Consider the following 20515-nt stretch of genomic DNA (forward strand, 5'->3'; position numbering starts at 1 on the left):
TGGCTTGCAATCATAGGTCACGAGTTCAATTCCCAGTGGCGCGTTGTATCCCTGAGCAAGACACTTTATTTCACAGTGCTCCAGTCCACCCAGCTGGACGTTGTGTTGTGTTCTTGCACAAAGCATTTCATTTCACGTTACTCTGCGATCATTTCAACATCTGACATGTGTAACCTAGTTGCACCTGTACAGGTAATGTCAATTTGATGGAGGGAGTGAGCTTATATGTACACAAACATTTGATCACTATAAACAAATCATCTGTGTGGTTGTTCGGTAAGAAATTGTCAAACCTTCATACGTTATCTAACAACAGGAGAGTCCATCATATGTATATGTATATGTATGTGTGTGTGTGTGTGTGTGTGTGTGTGTGTGTGTGTGTGTATGTGTATACGGGCTTCTTTCAGTTTCCGTCTACTGAATCCACTCACAAGGCTTTGGTTGGCCTGTGGCTATAGCAGAAGACACTTGCTCAAGGTGCCACACAGTGAGACTGAACCTGGAACCATGTGGTTGAGAAGAAAGCTTCTTAGCACACAGCCACTCCTGCACCTAATTAGTTCCTCTTTTCAATTTACAGTTTTTAAAAAAATAGTTTTGAATTCTTTTTTTTTTTTCATTTTCAAAGCATTTAAAAATCATCAAAAGCCATTAAAACAACTCACCAAGTTGGTTCTTGCTGTAACGAAGTACTTCGTGAGATTGTAGGTTCAATTTTCACTTCATAATGTGTTGCTGAAGGGCTTCCTGCTCTCACCACTGCTGTTAGTTCAATGTTATCAAGCACAATTTTACTGTTGTTGTTGACGATCATCTCACTGTTGCAGTTAGGATAGAGGAGGACATCATCTACAACCACTTCCTTTGATGAGCTGATGTTGCGCAGTTTAAATGTCCCACAGTTGTTGACGGGCAACCACAGAAGAGCATAGTTCCTTGACATACAATCGTCATTGAGCTGGACGTCAGAACTGAGGTTCCGTCCAAAAGACACATGTTTGCCTTTCTCACGGACAATCACCTCCTTCGGAAAGTACTTCATCACCTGGGGTGAAAGCATTGATGGCTTGTAGAAGAGTGTTAGATGAGTCGGAGTGTGTGGGGTCACACTAGATAAATGTCTTCTATTGTTTGATAACCCCGTCTCATCCATACTCTGATAGTGTTGGAGTTGATTACAGCTGCAACTGTTGTTGCTGTAGTTTGAGGCTTTTTGTTCCAGTTTGCTGTTTTGTTCAGTTAATACTTTGGCACTCACACCATTTGTGTCCCCAGAGCTTCTCTCTTTGGTTACTACTTCGCTATCCACCCGATCTCTCTCCTTCATCACACCCTCAGCATCCACCCGATCTCTCTCCTTCGTCACACCCTCAGCATCCACCCGATCTCTCTCCTTCGTCACACCCTCAGCATCCACCTGATCTCTCTCCTTCGTCACACCCTCAGCATCCACTCGATCCCTCTCCTTTGTTACACCCTCAGCATCCACCCGATCTCTCTCCTTCGTCACACCCTCAGCATCAACCCGGTCTCTCTCCTTCGTCACACCCTCAGCATCCACCCGATCTCTCTCCTTCGTCACACCCTCAGCATCCACCCGATCTCTCTCCTTTGTTTCATCCTCAGCATCCACCCGATCTCTCTCCTTCGTCACACCCTCAGCATCCACCCGATCTCTCTCCTTCGTCACACCCTCAGCATCCACCCGATCTCTCTCCTTCGTCACACCCTCAGCATCCACCCGATCTCTCTCCTTCGTCACACCCTCAGCATCCACCCGATCTCTCTCCTTCGTCACACCCTCAGCATCCACTCGATCCCTCTCCTTTGTTACACCCTCAGCATCCACCCGATCTCTCTCCTTCGTCACACCCTCAGCATCAACCCGGTCTCTCTCTTTTGTCTCACCCTCAGCATCCACCCGATCTCTTTCCCTCATCATGCCCTCAACATCTACCTGGTTACCCCTTTCTTCAGTGAGATACTCCACCCCAGCATCCATCCTGACACTTTCTGTCATTTCCTCTTCATCATTTACAACATTCCGCACCCTGGAATCTAACTCTACGCTTTGGTTCCAAATATCTGACCCTTCACCATAGTTGACTCCGTTGCTGTTGTTCACGATCTGTCTGTCCCCTATGTCTACCTCCTCACTGATCACTGTACCATGAAGTCTAATGCCCACTCTACCCTGAACACTAATCACAACTTCATCCTGGTTTTCTTGATGTGCTTCGATACAGGGTATTACATTCACCATACTTCAGAGAGATGTCCTACCCCTGGCTGTTCTCTGTTAATTGAGTCTACCAAAAAAGCACAACTACACACACATACCAGGGGACAGGTATGTGTTGATAGGTGGACTTGTCAACTGGAAGGTCCTTCAAATGGCGGACAAAATGATTTGCTGCCAAATTTGATTCTTCTTCGAAATTCTGGAGAACCTACAAAAAAAAAAAAAAGAAAATATATATATAAAATATAAAGAAAGAGAGCAAGTATGAGATGAATATATTTATTTTAGTGTATAATAAATTATTTTAAATGTTTGTATTAGTGTATATGTTACAAATTATATAGTAGTATTGTACAATTTATAAAGTAATACAGGTAAAGAAGGCTTGCTCTTCAGATCAAAGAATATTATGGTTATGCCCATCCATCAATTCAATAGTTAAATCCATATATTGTGCATTAATTATAAATATATACAAGTATGCCACTCTGTAAAACGGTTGGTATTGGAAGGGCATCCAGCCATAAGAACCATGCCAAAACAGACTTCGCCAGAGCTGGTAGCACATAAAAAGCACTCAGTCCACTCTGTGAGGTGGTTGTTCTTAGGAAAGGCATCCAGCTGTAGAAACCATCCCAAAACAGACAGCAAAGGCTCGTGTAGACTTCTGGTTTGCCAGCTCTCGGTGAGACCCCTCTGTCTGGCATTCGCCATGAAAGATTGCTAGCCACTATACATTCTTTATTTTCTCTTCTTGTTTCTTATATATATATATATACACATACATATATAAGGAGAATTCACAAAAAAAGACAAAAGACGAAGACAGGTGGTGTAGAAAACAAACAGATGTATTGGTTTAATGCTTGGGAAGTGAAAAAGTCTTTAACGTTTCAAACCTATGCCTTCCCCTCCATCACCATCACCTCTGTGTTTCACATCGCTTACTATCACCGTTGCCCCTGACTGCTTCAGCTACCACCACCACCACTATCACCATCACCATCGCCTCCATCAGAACTACAGCTCGTACTATTACTATTATCCCATTGCCATCACAACGTCAATCTACTACCGTCTTTATGCCTACTATCACTCTCACTCCAACATGAACAATAGTAGGAGTGTCAATGAAAAGTGAGAGAGGGGGGGGGGTCAAAGTGTGACACACTGACACACAGAAATTAGTTTTCACATTTATTATATTAGATGTATAATATATGTAGCAGGATAATGCTAATAATATAGCATAAACAGGATAAACTATCCATATTTTGCAGAAAAGTCTGTTGGTGGCCAGCCATGAGACTTGAACTCACATCCCTGTGATTACACATCAAATGCTTTACCATTAAGCTAAACTGACCCGACAAATTCCTCTTCAAATGTAGGATAAATAAATCTAGATTTAAAAGATGCTATCATACGTTAAATTCAACTTACATTGAAAGTAAACAAAGTTTGCTTTAGAAGTGTATTGAAAGATACACAGATAAGGAAATAATTTTATTCTTAAACACAGAATAATGCTAATAATATAGAATAAACAAGATAAACTATCTATATTTTGCAGAAAAATCTGTCAGCGGCCAGCCATGAGACTTGAACTCACATCCCTGTTTACGTGTCAAGTGCTTTCCAATAGTGTCTTATAAAGCTAGATTTATATATCCTACATTTGCAGAGGAATTTGTTGGGTCAGCTTAGCTTAATGGTAAGGCACTTGACGTGTAATCACAGGGATATGAGTTTGAGTCTTGCAGCTGGCTGCTGACAGATTTTTCAGCAAAATATGGCTAGATTATCCTGTTCATGCTATATTATTAGCATTATCCTGTGTTTGAGAATAAAATTATTTCCTTATCTGTGTATCTATACTATAAAAGGCAAATTTCTTGGATTAAACAATCGCAATTAATATTCTAAATACAATTTGTTAGGTCACTGTGTCATTTATTTACTCCAAAAATTTCCTAATAATGAATAAAATCCATAAAACTACAGCAGTAAACATTTTCTCCCTAATAAAATCTAATTTCCTCTTTCTAATACAAATCCTTTCAACTCCTACTTTCTCTTATGAACCTTTACCAACAATCCAACAACAAATACAAAAAGATCAAAACTGAAACAATCACATTTCGACACTGTAATGACAGATACTAAAACTACATACTAAATTACTTTGCCCCTCTAAAATTAACTATTTCTATTCCTCTTACACATCGTTTCAGTTGCTACTTTCTCTTATGAACGTTTATGAACGATCCAAGAAAATAGACAGAGAAACGAAGGAGAGTGAGAGTCAAATAAACAGACACACTACCAATCATACGTAAATACACACATATATATGTACCTATGGTTACCAATGACCTCATTCCAATTTGGTGGGAATTGTAAGTTTACTTTCCATTTCTAACACCGTCCTTCACCATCGAGACATCTTTCTCAAATACGATCAACAAACATTTATTCACTATAAACTGTGAGTTTTTAAAAAAATCTTTTCGTAAATCTTGAGATTAACACCCGCATCATTACCTACCTAACCCTAACAAACCCTAACCCTAACACTGTAGTGAAAATCGTACAGGTGTTAATCTGAAAATTTAACAATCTTTTTTAAAACACTTTTACTTACTAACATCTTTTTTATTTAGTGTATGTGTTGCCCATATATATATATATATATATATATATATATATATATATATACACTTAAGACTTAGTTGTGGGTTGGGAGTTTGATCGGCAGAGGTCATTATTATTATTATTTTAAATTTTTCCCACAACGGCGGCTTCGGGCAGGTGGAGAATAGTCGATTATATTGACCCCTGTGTTCAACTGGTACTTATTTTTTAGACCCCAAAAGGATGGAAGGCAAAGTCAACTTCAGCGGAATTTGAACTCACACACTCATACATACAAATATTTGTCATTCTCTTCCAAATATGATCGATAGTCAAACATTTATTCCTTACAAACTGAATTTTTTTAATATCTTTCTTAAAACGCATTTACTTACTACCATATATAGACACAGAATACACATTAATGCACACATACATACAAATACCTGTCATTTTTTTTATTTAGTGTGTGTGTGTGTTGCCCATCTTAATATATAATGCTGAAGTTCTGTACTTACTAACATTTTTTTATTTAGTGTGTATGTGTGTGTGTGTTGCCCATATATATATACACTTAAGACTTAGTTGTGGGTTGGGAGTTTGATCTGCAGAGGTCATTATTATTATTATTCAGATTAACACCCACACGATTTTCACTAGGGTGTTAGGGTTACGGTTTTTGGGTCAGGGTTACGGTTTTAGGGTTACGATGAGGGTTAGTCTTACGGTTACGGTTTTAGGGTTGGGGTTACGTAATCGTGCGGGCATTAATCTGAAAAATCACCGAAATGTGAAAACTACCAACCCTCCCATCTGTTATAACTTTTGTTGTTCTGTTTAATATGTACATAGATTATGCCTCCAAACAAGAGAGCTTGCTGGGGAAAGAAAGCAACCGGTTTAAAAAGACAGCAACAGACTGCAGCAATTCACCACATTCCAGAAGCTACTTTGAACATAATGCAAAACGGTGCATCATCATCTACTGCCCAATCTGATAGAATTCTGGCAGAACTGTGTAGCAACAGATCGCCAGCAATTGCTTCATCAGAAATTGCCGTCCTACCTCCTGCGAAAAAGAATTACCCTGCTATGTATAATCAAGGCAGCGCAAAAAGTTGTTTTGCACAAGCATTTCTATAGCCAATTAGATGGATGAAATTTACGTACACTTAATAATGTTACACAAAACAGCCTTCAGACTTCCCCTATTAATTTCGTCTTTTGAATTATGAACATATTTACATCATAAATGTTTTTTCATTGTAAGGCTTTCTTTTTTAGTTGATTTTCACCTAGCAAGACTTATCGTAGATGGCGTAATAAGTCACACCCGGACAACGTCGGGTTGTACTGCTAGTCTTTCAATACATCTCAACGCTTCTAAAGCAAACTTTGTTTGTTGACTTTCAGCGTAAGTTGGATTTAAGATATATATATATATATATATATATATATTTATAAAATACAAAAGGGGACAAGAATGCAAAACATCTGGACAGTTAGGTGATACAAAAATGGGACAGCAAAACATCCAGATAGATGATACAAAGAAAACAAGAACTGGTCGTTCAAAATTTTCTTTCCTCAGTTGAGTACCAGATTATCTTCGCAATTTCGGCTCATTATACTTGAGATTGCTCCAATCTGGCCAGCCCCAAGGAAAAACTAAGCTAAGAGCATTAGATTCCTTGCAAGAAAGCAGCGAATGTATACAAAAACAAGGACGGAAAAAAACAGACAATGTTACACAAATGCAATAAAAATAATAACAGGACATAACAACAAGTTTCTTTCGACTAAGGACAAATTAAATTAAGCTGGCGTGTGTGGAAATAAAGCCTTAGTGCAGGGATACAAGATTTCACAGGCACAGGGAGGAATATCAATGTTGCACACACAACGGCCTGCCAAGAAAGAAAGATCACGCTTGGCTAAACGCCGGTCACGTGGGAAGAGAAGAGAGAGGTAGAGGCAGAGGGACAAAAGAATTAAGGAGGGGCGAGATATATGTATAAATGTGTGTGTATGTGTGTGTATAGTTAATCAAATATAACCTTCGAGAATAAAGTGAACTAGATTTCAGATAAGTGCTCTTGACATGAGAAATGTCTAAAATCTTAAAGGTAGTTACAGATTCAATTAGAGCAATTAAATATTAGATAGTAAAAGTAGGAAAAATTATATCATAGAGATACATCCATAGAGTGGCTGTGTGGTAGGTACAGGAGTGGCAGAGTGGTAGGTGCAGGAATGGCAGTGTGGTGAGTAGCTTGCTTATCAACTACATGGTTATGGGTTCAGTCTCCCTGCGTGATACCTTAGGCAAGTGTCTTCTACTATAGCCTCGGGCCGACCAAAGCCTTGTGAGTGGATTTGGTAGACGGAAACTGAAAGATCCGGGTTCAGTCCCCCTGCATGATACCTTAGGCAAGTGTCTTCTACTATAGCCTCGGGCCGACCAAAGCCTTGTGAGTGGATTTGGTAGACGGAAACTGAAAGATCCGGGTTCAGTCCCCCTGCATGATACCTTAGGCAAGTGTCTTCTACTATAGCCTCGGGCCTACCAAAGCCTTGGGAGTGGATTTGGTAGACGGAAACTGAAAGATCCGGGTTCAGTCCCCCTGCATGATACCTTAGGCAAGTGTCTTCTACTATAGCCTCGGGCCGACCAAAGCCTTGTGAGTGGATTTGGTAGACGGAAACTGAAAGAAACTTGTCGTATATATGTATGTATATATATATATATATATATATATATATATATATATATATATATATATATGTATGTGTGTGTATATGTTTGTGTGTCTGTGTTTGTTCCCCACCCCCCACCATCGCTTGACAACCGATTCTGGTGTGTTTATGTCTCCATAGCTTAGTGGTTTGGCAAAAGACACTGATAGAATAAGTACTAGGCTTACAAAGAATAAGTCCTGGGGTCGATTTGCTCAACTAATGGCGGTGCTCCAGCATGGCCGCAGTCAAATGACTGAAACAAGTAAAAGAATAAAAGAATATATATATTATGGGCAGGGGGTCTGTAGGGGCACTTTACTTTCAAAGTATTTTCACATTATGCGCCAGTTTGGCTGTGCAACACTGCAAGCAAGCAAGCAAGATGAACTTCACTTTTAATGTATTACATATATATACATGGTCAATAAAACATACATAAAAAAAGCACACTCTAAAGAATAGAGCAGTAATTATTACAACAAAAATTTTAATTTTGAACAGGAGTGGCTGTGTGGTAAGTAGCATGCTTACCAATCACAGGGTTCCGGTTTTAGTCCCACTGCGTGGCACCTTGGGCAAGTGTCTTCTACTATAGCCTTTGGGGGGACAAACACAGACACACAAACATACACACACACACACACACACACACATATATACATACATATATACGACGGGCTTCTTTCAGTTTCCGTCTACCAAATCCACTCACAAGGCTTTGGTCGGCCTGAGGCTATAGTAGAAGACACTTGCCCAAGATGCCACGCAGTGGGACTGAACGCGGAACCATGTGGTTGGTAAGCAAGCTACTTACCACACAGCCACTCCTGCGCCTATATATATATATATATATATATATATATATATATATATATATATATATATATATATATATATATATATATTATAGGGGGAGAATTCACAAAAAAAAAAGACAAAGACAGGTGGTGTAGGCAGTGCATGTGTGTCTTTGTGTCTGTCCTTGTCCCTTCATCACCACTTGATAACTGGTGTTGTTATGTTTATGTCCCCGCAAATCAGTGATTCGGCAAAAGAGACCGATAGAATAAGTACTAGGTTTAAGAAATAATTCCTGGTGTTGATTTGTTTGTAAAATCCTTCAAGGCAATGCTCCAGCATGGCCGCAGTCAAATGACCGAAACAAGTAAAAGAATATATTTATTATGATAGTTTTGACCTTAAGAGTTCCTCATAGTGTGAGGTATTTATGTGTAGTAATGCCCTTAATATAATACTCTTTTACTTGTTTCAGTCTTTTGACTGTGGCCATGCTGGAGCACCGCCTTTAGTCGAGCAAATCAACCCCAGAGCTTATTCTTTGGAAGCCTAGTAATTATTCTATCGTTATCTTTTGCCGAACCGCTAAGTTACGGGGACGTAAACACACCAGCGATGTTGGGGGGGGGGGGTGGACAAACACAGGCAGACAAACACATACATATATAGGACGGGCTTCTTTCAGTTTCCGTCTACCAAATCCACTCACAAGGCTTTGGTCGGCCCGAGGCTATAGTAGAAGACACTTGCCCAAGATGCCACGCAGTGGGACTGAACCCGGAACCATGTGGTTGGTAAGCAAGCTACTTACCACACAGCCACTATATCGTCAGTGAATCATATATCCGAAAAAGGGGAAGAGAGAGAGGGAGGGAGAAAGAGAGGGAGAGACACATGTTGCTTGAAAATCATGGTGGGGAGGGAGACATGGCGTAATGTATGTATACATATTGGTATGTGTATGTGTATAGAAACAACATCAATAAGTCTAATGATAGCCTAAACACCCACGTCTTAGGGATTTCCCATAAATGTCCACAGATTTGGGATTAACAGTCAGTTGCCCATTGTTACAAACGATAATTGTCATTGTCACAGGCACAACTATGATAGCAGGAGTAGAAACGTGTTGGTGGGCGTTTGACATGTCAGTTCAGTGACTTCCAACAAAACTACCACCACCACCGCCGCAGCCAACATCAGTACTACAAATAAACCACTACAAAACATGAGCCTACTGCCACCACCATTACGAAAAAAATCTCACAACGCCAGCGCCATCACTATTATATATACGCACACACATACATACATACATACATACATATATATATATATATGTATATGTATATATATATATATATATATATATATATATATATGTATGTATATACTCTCTCTCTTTTACTCTTTTACTTGTTTCAGTCTTTTGACTGTGGCCATGCTGGAGCACCATCTTTAGTCGAGCAAATCGACCCCAGGACTTATTCTTTGGAAGCCTAGTACTTATTCTATCGGATTCTTTTGCCGAACCGCTAAGTTACGGGGACATAAACACACCAGCATCGGTTGTCAAGCGATGTTGGGGGGGACAAACACAGACATACAAACATACACACATACATATATATATATACATATATACGACAGGCTTCTTTCGGTTTCCGTCTACCAAATCCACTCACAAGGCATTGGTCGGCCCGAGGCTATAGTAGAAGACACTTCCCCAAGATGCCACGCAGTGGGACTGAACCCGGGACCATGTGGTTGGTAAGCAAACTACTTACCACACAGCCATATATATATATATACACACATATAGCATTACTTGTTTCAGTCATTTGACTGTGGCCATGCTGGGGCACCGCCTTTAGTCGAACAAATCGACCCCAGGACTTATTCTTTGTAAGCCTAGTACTTATTGTATCGTTATTTTTTGCAGAACCGCTAAGTGCTCGACTAAGGGCGGTGCTCCAGCATGGCCTCAGTCAAATGAATGAAACAAGAGCCATTTGACTGCGGCCATGCTGGAGCACCGCCCTTGACTGCGGCCATGCTGGATCACCGCCCTTAGTCGAGCAAATCGACCCCTTTTGTCTTTCTTTTGTTCTACGATATATATATATATATATATATATATATATATATATATATATATATATATATATATATATATATATATCGTAGAACAAAAGGAGAGACAAGCACACAGGTCATATCACCACCACTCCTATTCTATTTCCACCACAACTATTTCAACAGCAACCAAAATCCCATCAATAACAACCACCATCACATTTTGGCCGTTACAAAACTACCACCAAAACAACAGCCAAATTCGTTAGCACTTGGTCAGTTAACTGGGAATTTCCCAAAGAGAGAGAGAAAGAGAGAAACGCACACAGATATTGAAACAATTCATACATACACATCTTGTATAGAGACATGAATAATTACACACAAGAAAGAGAAAGAGAGAGAGGAGACACATACACACATTTACACACTCACATGCACACAGAAAATCCGCGCATCCACACACACACACACACACACACACACCAACATAGGGAGAAAACACATGCGCATACAAATTCACACACACGTACACATAGAAAGAGAGAGAAATTTAAACACACACACAACCGCAGAGGAAAGTACAACAGAGAAGACACACTCACACACATAAAGATAGGAAATACACTCACACACATACACAGAAGACAGATATACATAGAAAAAGAGAGAGAGAGAGAGAGAGAGAGAGAGAATTCCAAACACACACCCAACTTCCTGTTTATCTCAACTTTCTGTTATTTCAGTTGTTTTAAGGTTGGTTAACGAGAACAAAGAAAACGAAAAAATAAACTACGTTTCACAATCGAATTAGAATGGTTTTTTCCTCCCCACGTAAAAGCATTTCTCTTTTACTTGTTTCAGTCATTTGGCTGCGGCCATGCTGGAGCACCGACTTTAGTCGAGCAAATCGACACCAGGACTTATTCTTTGTAAGCCTAGTACTCATTCTATCGGTCCCTTTCTGCCGAACCGTTAAGTTACGGCGAGGTAAACACACCAGCATCGGTTGTCAAGTGATGGTGGTGGGGACAAACACAGACACACACACACACACACACACATATATATATATATATATATATATATATACGATGGGCTTCTTTTCAGTTTCCGTCTACCAAATCCACTCACAAGGTGTAGTGAAACCTCTCTCTCGAGCATTCAATCATAAATGATAACGAAAGGGCTAACATCTAGCCTTCGGCTGCCTTGGACCCTTGTGTTCACCACCCTGATTGGTTCTCATTTGCGCGGCAATTGTCCCCAGTTCTGCTTCGCGCCAGGGTGCATTCCATCCAATCGTGGCCTTATAATAAGGTCACATGAGAGAGTTTTTCTTTGTTTCCAGTGAGCCCTATTTCATCTATAAATAAGCCCGATCCAACGACGCCAGTCGTCTTTGATTTCAGATCTCTCACAGGTTTGGTCGCTGACCACACACATATACAGAACACAGCTCCAGGCAGTTTACAGCGTCGATGTCTTCACCACCTATGTACTGACTACCACAATGTTGTCACCAGCAACACCACCACCAGAGTACACACCAATATCAACAAACTCGGTTTTATATCTACACTGTATGAGTGGATTATTCCCACCACGAGCAACAGTCAGAACTAACCTGCGAGAATATTCCGTATCAGGTAACCGGTCACAGCATTCGACGCTCAACACACATATTGTGATACCACAGCTCTGCTCCTTGGCCACAACTTCCTGCGTATGAACATCTATCTCCTTGTGTAACTCTTATACGAACTGGTTTTCTCTATCTCAGTGTTTGAAGACTTTTTACAGTCTATGTTACAGACACTCTTTCTATGTTCTGTGTTCCTCTCACTCACACACACACTTGTACACTCACATATTGTACACACACTATTGCTTATACGACTGTCCGTTATTTCATAATGTTGCATAGATACTCTTGTACACGAAGGCCTAACTTATTTACTGTGTTATTTATATATGCCGCATGCACGCACTACAGTTTCACTATGTTAATAAACTTACTCTCTTTATATCTCTAACGGTTGTGTCTGTCACTCTCATTCTCATCTACTGGCACTTGGCTTGTATCTCTCACGACGAGCCTTCTATGTTGTATATTATCTTGTTTTGTGTTCGACCGTACGACATGGTTAAAAGGAGCCTTTTCCGTCTCGTCGCCATTCTCCTTTGGTTCGCACAGTCAATTTATTACAAAGGCTTTGGTTAGCCTGAGGCTATAGAAGAAGACACTTGCCCAAGGTGCCACGCAGTGGGACTGAACCCGGAACCATGTGGTTGGTAAGCAAGCTACTTACCACACAGCCACGCCTGCGCCTTAAAAATCATTTATCTTTTTCTTGTTTCAGCCATTGGATTGCAGTCATGCTGAGGCACCACCTTGAAGGGTTTTAGTCGAACAAATCAATCACCCTCCCCACTACTTATTTTTTAAGTGTGGTATCTATTCCGATGTCTCTTTTGCCAATCTGCACAGTTACGGAGTTATGGGGATGTAAACAAACCAACACAAACATATGCATGTATATATGAATGTATATACATATATAGAGTTTAAAAATAAAGGAAATAAAAGATAGGTGCCTTGCTAAAGAGTGAGCTGATTGTATATGTATCTTTTATCTTTGATTTCAGTCATTGGACTGTGGTCATGCTGGGGCACTACCTTGAAGGGTCTTAGTCAAACAAATCGACCACCAGGACTTATGTTAAAGTGTAGTATCTATTCTTGATGTCTCTTTTGCCCTCATGGGGCAGTTACAGGAGCATAAACGAACCAACATATATATACACACGACGGGACTTACACTTTCTGTCTACCAAAACCACTCACAAGACTTTGCTTGTCTCGGGGTTATAGTAGAAGACATTTGCCCAAAAGTTCCACGCAGTGAGACTGAATGTCACCATCATCATCATTGTTTAACACCCAATTTCCATATTGGCATGGGTTGGATGGCTTGACATGGAGCTGGCCAGGTTCCAATTGCCTGTTGTGGCATGGTTTCTACAGCTGGATGCCCTTCGTAATACCAACCAGTTTACAGAGTGTGCTGGCTGCTTTTTACATGCCACTGAAACAGGTGCGCTTATGCAACACTCGCACAAGGGCATTTTATGTATGTATGGATGACAGCAGTTTTACTTAGCTTCACATCTCTTCTCAAGTACAGCAAATTGCCACAACTCCCAGTCCCTTGTCATTTCCTCAGTGAGGTCCAGAGTCTGAAGATCCTTTCTCATCACTTCATCTTATGTCTTCCTGAGTCTACTCCTTCCACAGGTTCCCCCACAATTAGAGCTCGACACTTCTTTATGCAGCTGTCATCCAAATGCATCACATGACCAAACCAGCACAGCCTTCTCTCTGGCACACAACATCTGATGCCTCTTATACCCAGTTTTCCTCTTAAACCTGTCATGCACACTGACATTACCCATCCAGTGGAGCATGCTGGCTTCATTTCTTTCAAGCCTTCACAAGTCCTCCATAGTCAAAGCCCATGTTTCACTGCCATGTAGCATAGCTATATGTACACAGGCATCATACAATCTGTCTTTCACTTTGAGAGAGAGGCCCTTAGTTACCAACAAAGGTAGGAGCTCCCTGAACTTTGCTCAACCTGTTCTTCTAGCAGTTACACATTTAGAACTTGTTCCTCCACTGCTAACTTGGTCACCTAGGTAACAGAAGCTGTCTACTATTTCTAATGATCCCCCCCATTTTTAGTGCTTATTGTACCAACACATTTGCCACACACACAGGCTATTTTCTCCATTAACCTTCTTGTGATAGCACTATGCCTCTTATGTATCCAAAACAAAGCGGTGACGACAGGCTACTTTCACTTTCTATCTATCAAATCCACTCACAAGACTTTGCTCAGCCCAAGGCTATAATAGAAGACACTTTTCCCAAGGTGCCATGCAGTGGGACTGAAACCAGAGCCACATGATTAGAAAGCAAGCTTCTTAACCACACAGCCATACCTGCATCTATGTTCTACATGCTATTCTTTATAGCTCTATCTCCTCCAAGTTCCACCATTAAAAATAATTTACTCTTTTACTTATTTCAGTTATTTGACTGCGACCATGCTGGAGCACCGCCTTAAAGAGTTTTAGTTGAAGAAATCGACCCTAGGACTTATTCTTTGTAAGACTTGTACTTATTCAATCAGTCTCTTTTGCCAAACTGCTATGGTATAGGGATGTAAACACACCAACACACATAATTGTATACATACATATACATATATATCTATATATATATATATATATATGAGAATGACTCACCCCAGACACAACAATACACACACACACACAACGGGCCTTTTTCAGTTTCCGTCTACCAAATCCACTCACAAGGCTTTGTTGTTTGGCCTGAGGCTATAGTAGAAGACACCTGCCCAAGTGCCACGCAGTGGGACTCAACCTGGAACCATGTGGCTGGGAGGCAAGCTTCTTTATTTCATGAAAATTGGCCATAAAGCAAGCTTCTTACCACACAGACACATCTACACCTGGAACTTTCTAAAAAAGAAAAATCATTTTTCCAGGCACAGACTTTTGGCCATGCTGGGGCTCTGCCTCAAAGAATCTTAGTCAAGCAAATCAACCCCAGTATTTCTTATTTTAAGCCCAGTGCCTTCACTAAAACCTGGCATTTAATCAGTTATGACAATAGGAGTTACAGTTGACGTGATCAATAGAATAGCCTGCTGGTGAAATTAATGTGCAAGTGGTTGAGTATTCCACAGACACATGTATCTTTAACTCTGATCTCAGAGAGATTCAGTGTGACTTAGAATGTGACAAAGCTGGGCCTTTGAAATACAGGTACTACCAATTTCTTATTTCTTTATTGCCCACAAGGGGCTAAACATAGAGGGGACAAACAAAGACAGACAAACGGATTAAGTCGATTATATCGACTCCAGTGGGTAACTGGTGCTTTATTTATCGACCCCGAAAGGATGAAAGGCAAAGTTGACCTCGGCGTAATTTGAACTCAGAACGTAACCGCGGACAAAATACCGCTATGCATTTCGCCCGACGTGCTAATGCTTCTGCCAGCTGAGTGGTCTGGAGGAACATGAAATAAAGTGTCTTGCTGAAGGAAACAATGCACTGCTGGGAAACAAACTGATGATCTTATGATTGTGGGCCGAATACCCTAACCACCAAGCCATGGGATCTTTCTGATTTGGCGGACACCATTTTTTATTTAGTGCCTTCACTACCAACACCATAAGCATCATCAGTACCACTATTGCCACCATCAGCACCACCTCCACCATAAACATCATCACCACCACCATCAACAACACCACCAAACACTGAAAGCTGAAAAGTAGGACAACATCCTCTCTCCACCATGTTATTTCCATCACTTGTGTTACAGCAGTCATGGTGATGGTGGTGGTAATGATGATGATGATGATAGTGGTGACAGTAATGGCGGCAGTGGTGGTGATGACTGTGAAAGAAAATACATAAGTTGTTCCACTTACATCAGGTCAAGAAATAAGATGCTGGGAAATTTTAGTGGGAAATTCTGTAAAGGGGAGAGGCTGATAAAAATTCTCTTTTTTAGTCGGTGTACATCTTATTTTTATCTATATTTATTTTATATTTGTCTATTAGGTTTTTTGGTAGTTTATGAATTTTTAGTCGTGTATATTTAACTTTTTGATAGGCCTTCTTTTTGTATTTTATGCAATTATATTTTTACCTTCTGTGATTTTATGTATATGTATTATTTTTTATGAGTTTGAAAACCATGGTGATTTTTATATATGATTAAATGTTTGAGGCGTGGTGTTGTATGTAAAGTCATTGACCCAAATTTAATGTTTGTTATATAACCAATGCTTCTTTATATATAATATATATATATATAGAAAAAAAAATTGCAATGGGCTTCTTTCAGTTTTCATTTACCAAATACACTTGGATGTTTGACATCCCTTTGAAGGATTTCGGTCCTCACTTCTTTTATAAATATGTGTGTGTGTGTGTGTGTGATGGGCTTCATTCAGTTTTCATACACTATATCCACTTATATGTCTTTGGTTGGTCTTACCACACAGCCACACCACACCAGCACCCAATAGTCTAAAATTGGGGTGTATAAACCTTCAACAGAAAAAGTAGGTTTTTTTTTGTATGCGTAGGACTCGAATCCAGAGCCCTTTGTTTTTGTGACAAGTGTACTACCATTACACCAACATACCTCTGTAACCTTCTCCCCCACCACGATCCTCAGCCAACACTCAGACACACACACACTATATGAGCGTTTGTGTGTTTCTTTTTTAGCTGCTATTATTCTGGGTCAGTCATCAGACTGTAGCTATGCTGGGGCACTGGCCTGAAGAATTTAGTCAAACAAATTGAACCCTAGTGTTTATTTACATTTTCTTTGGCCATGTACAGGCATGGCTGCATGGTAAGAAGCTTGCCTCCTAACCACATGGTTCCAGGTTCACTCCCTTGAGCAAGTGTCTTCTGCTATAGCCCCAGGCCGACTGAAGCTTTGTGATTGAATTTGGTAGGTGGAAGTTACTGTCGCATGTGTATATGTCTGTGTATGTGTTTGTGCCTCTCCGAGAGAAAGAGAAGGATATATATATATATATATATATATATATATATATATATATATATATATATATATATATATATAATGCTAGTTCTAAAATCTCTCTAAGAGACCAACACAGTAGTTGTACTGTCTTTAACATGGCTGTCCTGTTCGCAATTTTATCGGATGCAGTTGTGCATCATTAACCAGCTAGAGATGTCCTCTTGGGGTTAAAAAATCACAGTAGAGTCCGCTCAAATGGACAGCCATGTTAAAGTGACTACGAATATTACTTTTCCACTTTGATGTGACTATTTGCTTTAGCAATATATATATATCATTATCATCATCATCGTTTAACGTCCGCTTTCCATGCTGGTATGGGTTGGATGATTTGACTGAGGACTGATGAACCAGATGGCTGCGCCAGGCTCCAATCAGATCTGGCAGAGTTTCTACAGCTGGATGCCCTTCCTAATGCCAACCACACCGAGAGTGTAGTGGGTACTTTCGGAGTGGTTGGCCATATATATATATATATATAGTGAGAATTTACAAAACCACAAAAGATGAGGACGGGTGTGTAAACAACAAATAGATGTATTAGTTTAATGCTTGGGAATAGGGAAAGTCTTTCACGTTTTGAGCCTACGCTCTTCGACAGAAAGGAACACAGAAATAAACAGGGAGAGAAAATAGAAAAAGGTTTAGTTGCTAGCGATTTATCATGGCGAATAGATAGATAGATATAGATATATATGTATATGTATATGTGTGCGTGTATATTTTTGTTTGTCCCCCCCCCCCCCACACACACACCACACCACTTGACAACCAGTATTGGTGTGTTTACATCCCTGTAACTTAGCGATTTAGTAAAAGAGGCCGACAGAATAATTACCAGGCTGATGAAAGAAACAAGTAAAAGATTAAAAGAATAAAAGATCACACCATATATGGAGCTTCATAGACAAGCTCTTAGTTTATAAGCGTTTATTTCCTTCTATCATTGAATTAGCAGCAAGTGAGACACGAGCCTGCTTCACAATGCCATGCCAGTAATATCTATCCTTACTCTATCTGACAATAAGCATTTATGTAGTTAAGTAGATCATTGTCAGGTACTTAGGATAGGACTTCATATGGCCTCTTGTCATTTCTACAGCTGAGTTAACTGGAGCAACGTGAAATAAAGTGTCTTGCTCAAGAACACAACACACAGCCCGGTCCGGGAATCGAACTCACAACCTCAAGATCGTAAGCTCGACGCTCTAACCACTGAGCCATGCACCTTCACAACAGGTGCCACACTTTACAGAAAATGATATGCTGTTCCCCTGGTGAAGAGGATTGACCCGAAAGAGTTGTGTGCTGGTGCCACATAAGAGCACCCAGCACATCCTGCGAGGTGGTTGGTATTAAGAAGGGCATCCAGCCATAGATACCAACTCAGACTGGGGCCTGGTGCAGCTCTCCAGCTTGCAAGCTCCTGTTAAACCATCCAACCCATGCCAGCATGGACAATGGATGTTCAATGATGATGATGAATGTACTTCAAAGTATATTAAAGGCTTTATCAGTTAATACTGTCTCCTGCCTGTGTTAGCAGTGTGATTCAATCAGTTTTAAAAGTTATCTCAACAGATTTTTGGTAGAAATTAGAGACAGCACTGAAAGTTATGACATTTCATATATGAATATGTCTAACGTAAACAATGCAATCAAAGAAAAATATTTAATGAACATATATGCATATTTCAGTTCTTGATCTTTCTTCATCACCACATCCAATTCCTTAACGATTCACAAACAAATTGCTTAACTACCCACTAAGTTTACAGATTTAACACTGTTAGATACACCAATTTACATACTAAACACAGAGACCAGTACTTATTAATTGCTGGTATATATATTTTAATACTGTATTTGAACACTAAACTCGGCTTGTGAAGACCTGTTGGGGCAAGCGAAAGCCAAATCGTGATGGCACCTGTACCAGTAGATCACTAAGAGCACTGTCCGAGCATGATCGTTGCCAGAGCACCAGCTGTCTCGCTTTCATGTGACCATTACCAATGTCGCCTTCCTGGCACTTGTGCCAGTGGAATGTGAAAAGACATTTGAGCGAGTTCGTTGCCAGTTGGCATGTAAAATACACCATTTCTAGCATGGCCGTTGCCAGCACCTCCTGACCGGCCTTCGTGCCGGTGGCACGTAAAAGCACCCAGCTATAGAAATTCTGCCAAATCAGATTGGAGCCTGGTGTAGCCATCTGGTTCACCAGTCCTCAGTCAAATTGTCCAACCCATGCTAGCATGGAAAGCGGATGTTAAACGATGATGATAATGATGATGATAGTATACTCCCAAAATATTAAAGGCTTTTATAAGTTAATACTGTCACCTGCCTGTGTCAGCAGTGCAATTCAATCACTTTTAAAAGTTATCTCTACAGATTTTCTATAGAAATTAGAGCCAGGTTGCGATGTTTTGTATATGAATACATCTCTTTAAACAATGTGGTTGAAAATAGAAAAATATATCGACCCCAGTACTTATGTCCTCGCTACCAGTTGCCAAACAGTGACGGGGGGACAAACACAAAACACACACATAGATATATGCATACACACATATATACATACATATGACAGGTTTCTTTCAGTTTCCATCTACCAAATCCATTCAGAAGGCTATAGTAGAAGATACTTGTCCAAGGTACCACACAGTGGGACTGAGCTGGGAATCATGTGGTTGGGAAGCAAGCTTCTTACCATACAGCCAAGCCATATATATATATATTTTTTATCTTTTACTTGTTTCAGTCATTAGACTGTGGCCATGCTGGGGCACCAACTTGAAGAAATTTAGTGGAACAAATTGACTCCAATACATATCATTTTCTGTAAAGTGTGGCACCTGTTGTGAAGGTGCATGGCTCAGTGGTTAGGGCGTCGAGCTTACGATCTTGAGGTTGTGAGTTCGATTCCCGGACCGGGCTGTGTGTTGTGTTCTTGAGCAAGACACTTTATTTCACGTTGCTCCAGTTAACTCAGCTGCAGAAATGAGTTGCGATATCACTGGTGCCAAGCTGTATTGGCCCCTTTGCCTTTCCCTTGGATAACATCGGTGGTGTGGAGAGGGCAGGTTGGTATGCATGGGCGACTGCTGGTTTTCCACAAACAACCTTGCCCGGACTTGTACCTCGGAGGGTAACTTTCTAGGTGCAATCCCATGGTCATTCATGACCGAAGGGGGTCTCCTCGGTCCCTGTTATATCAGTTTCTTTAGAGACTAGTTGTCAAACAGTGGTGGGACTCAATTGCAGACACGAAGCGACACACACACACACACACACACAAACACACATATGATGGGCTTCTTTCAGTTTTCATCTACCATATCCACTCACAAGGCTTT

General features: G+C 40.4%; 1 protein-coding gene across 1 annotated transcript in view; it reads right to left on the reverse strand.

Annotated features, from left to right (window-relative positions):
* LOC106882024 (uncharacterized) overlaps window positions 1-20515 on the reverse strand; it is a 43005-nt gene that overhangs the window by 13593 nt on the left and 8897 nt on the right. Inside the window, exon 2 of the mRNA XM_089345478.1 lies at window positions 669-2453. Coding sequence (XP_089201604.1) covers window positions 669-2266 — 1598 coding nt within the window. The 5' untranslated portion in view covers window positions 2267-2453. The remainder of the gene's footprint in view (window positions 1-668; window positions 2454-20515) is intronic.

The sequence above is a fragment of the Octopus bimaculoides genome, chromosome 29 (assembly GCF_046866305.1).
Source record: "Octopus bimaculoides isolate indiv1 chromosome 29, ASM4686630v1, whole genome shotgun sequence".
NCBI lineage: Eukaryota > Metazoa > Mollusca > Cephalopoda > Octopoda > Octopodidae > Octopus > Octopus bimaculoides.